The sequence below is a fragment of the Sitodiplosis mosellana genome, unplaced genomic scaffold (assembly GCF_009176505.1).
Source record: "Sitodiplosis mosellana isolate CC-2019 unplaced genomic scaffold, AAFC_SMos_1.0 Smas_scaffold_6685, whole genome shotgun sequence".
In the NCBI taxonomy this organism is placed as follows: domain Eukaryota; kingdom Metazoa; phylum Arthropoda; class Insecta; order Diptera; family Cecidomyiidae; genus Sitodiplosis; species Sitodiplosis mosellana.
Genome location: NW_022601850.1, coordinates 1 through 2,881, shown reverse-complemented (window position 1 = coordinate 2,881; position 2,881 = coordinate 1). Strand labels below are relative to the sequence as shown.

At 35.9% G+C, this 2,881-nt stretch overlaps 1 protein-coding gene across 1 annotated transcript; it reads right to left on the bottom strand.

Moving 5' to 3' along the window:
• Positions 1-712: 712 nt before the first annotated feature.
• Positions 713-1,381, bottom strand: LOC129579856 (uncharacterized; the record flags this gene model as incomplete). The annotated part of the gene is made up of 2 exons (XM_055470035.1): positions 713-920; positions 1,007-1,381. Coding segments are annotated over 2 exons (583 nt in total), but the record flags the coding sequence as incomplete, so codon positions are not given.
• Positions 1,382-2,881: the final 1,500 nt, after the last annotated feature.

Sequence of the window (2,881 nt, the reverse complement as noted above, 5' to 3'; positions counted from 1 at the left end):
ATTTGGGCGAAAACAAGAAAAACTGGCTATTTGAGTACACCCGATAAGCCTTATGGGTCCTTGAAATCATGATTTTCCCGAATTTCGTTAAATCTCAAAGTTTCAATTTTCAAGTGCGGGATTTAAGCATTTTTCATGCAAATTCATGTTGCAAATAAGTCAAAAATTGTAGAAAATGGTCGAAAAATTCTAAATCAGCAGAAAAAACATTACCATTTTTCACGAATTTGGTCTCAAACGATTATATGCAAAAATATCCAACCATATAGCAGAGTGAATGGGAAGATGGGGTTGAGAAAAATTATAAAAAACACATCAAAATTTCATTCAATGAGTTATTATTTATTTAAAAAAAAAATATCAACCAAAAAATGTTGAAGGCGGAAATCGAGTGGACGGCCTTGTGCCACGCGCATTTCGGCCTGTCGTTCAATTACAATTTGTCGACGGTACTGTTCTACAGAGTAAAGAGTGGGCTCTTCATTATACTTTTTTTTTTCAAATTGTGGAGGGCGCAGCAAGTGACAATGACATCCTGTGTCGTTCTTTGATTATTGAACCTCATTCCTAGAAAACAAAGAAAACATCTACATTACATTATCAATCAAAAATATTATAGTTTGAGATTTCTCAAAAAATATCTTCTTCACCGTATTCTAAAATGGCAAATTCCCTTTTACACGCTCGACGACATTCCTTGCCAAAATCTGACAATCTTGATACGTTTCTTTATTGATCGTAACAACATGATTCAGTGGCTCGCAAATAAAACGTTCGGGTGGATATGCGGAGTCGGCCACTAACACCGAATATTCACCAAATTCACCTCGACGGAAGCGATCGCACAAGTTCGAATTGGTGAATATTCTTGAGTCATGTGCAGATTCCGGCCATCGTGCCACCACATCAAGAATTCGTTCCTAAAATAAATAACAAATAATGCATTTATAAATACACATGAGTGAAAATTTGAGTTGGTTTAAAATATTTCTTTCACACCACTTACGTCGGCAGATACTGCCAATTGTACCTTCATGGAGAAAAAGAGATGTCGATTTCTATAAAGTTCCGCGTCCGGACCACCAAATGAATTTATCGGTACATGAGTGCCATCAACAGCCGCGATACATAAAGAAAAATGTGCCAAGCTCATGAAGTCCGCTTTCGCTTGCAATATTTCTTCTTGGGTGGTTGGCATGAAGATGAAACGATCTCTTTCTTGTGCGATCAGAAAACTGACCTCCCAAACAATATTCTGCACCGTTGCATAGCTTATTCCGAACATGTCGCAAATAACCATATAGTTGGCACCGACTCGATAAAATCTTATGGCGATCAAAAGCTTGGTAACTCCATCAATAGTGAACTCCGGTCTTGTGTACTAAAATTTTATAAATAAACTGTTAAATTATAAATAAAATATACTCTAACGACAAAAAGACATGATTTGCAAAATATCAAGAGTCTAGCTGAGATCCAATGATTCGTCAGAGATAAATGGCCCTAGATTTTATCCATTCACGTAATAAAAAGCAATCACCATAGGTTGTAGATTTCTTGCGCCATCAATCCAATCGTAGAATACACGAATTTGCCTTTTTGTCATCCGAAATCTATCGAAAAATTCTCTTTCATTCAAATCAACCATTGGATCAAAATTTATGGGCAAGTAGGTGTTCGGTTGTTCACAGACTCCCATTATTTTTGCAAAAAAATGGCAGTTTGCCTTGATCGAAACCCCGAAAAATGCCTTTTTCGGGTACTCACCGTGAAAAAGTGTCATTTTTCAAGGTTTTTCAGGTCCTCAGTCCACGGCCGTAGCCAGCACAAATTTCTTGGATGAGCGGAGAGAATTTTTGGGTGAGCGCAGCAAAATTTGATGATTATGAAACTGTCATTAATTTTGAAAATCGATTCTGTCTAGTGTAAAAGCCACAAATAATCAAATAATGTATAAAATGTGATTTTATAGAGATCCCAGCCCCTTGGAACTTCATTCCTTTTATTCCAAAAACGCTTCATTCACAGATTCACACTATATCACGGTGAAACACGTGATTTGTAATTTCTAGCGAATCATCAGGATTCTTAATCCCATCAGATTCAATTTAGTGTCTGTAGTAATTTGAAATTGTTATTCGTATTGTATTGCTTGAACTTTATAATATGCCACGTCAGAACTAACATATCAATTTAAGACAACGGTTTACACTGTGTTGATGTTGTCAATTTGATGCAGAAATTTTTCTTGAAAAACCAATACACACGACAGCCATTGTAAATTAGTTATTATCAATAGGAAAATAACTCAAACGATTCGCTAGAAATTACGTATCTACAGAAATATAGATTTTCAGTATTCAGTTAGAAAATCGTACTATAATTAGAGAAATTAGGAAATTTTTCAATATAGTTGACTTTTGCATTGATGTGGTCAAAATGTTTTCACTTTAATCATCATATTTGGCTTCAGTTATGTTGGTAAAGTGTAAGAAAAATATAATTTGTGTAATGTTCAAATGAAAAAAAAATGAGTTGCGAGCGGAGCGAGCAAAATTTTTCAGAGGATTCTTAACTACAGCGAAAACTATAGCTAAAATAATTTTGGGAGTCGAGCATTTTTAGGTGAGCTCAAATAATTTTTGGGTGAGCTGAGCTCACCCAAGCGTATGGCTGAATACGGCCGTGCCTCAGTCGGAGGCTTATGGTACGAAATTGGTAAATCAGAATGGAAATTTTACAGATCTCAATTATCTTGTCAACTTTTTGAGATAATCGGCGAACAAAAAACGCGAACGCGGACGACGCCATACGCACATCGCAATTTTGCACATTTTTCATAGTAAACAACATGTTTTTGGAGGCAGATAGGTCTTGATCG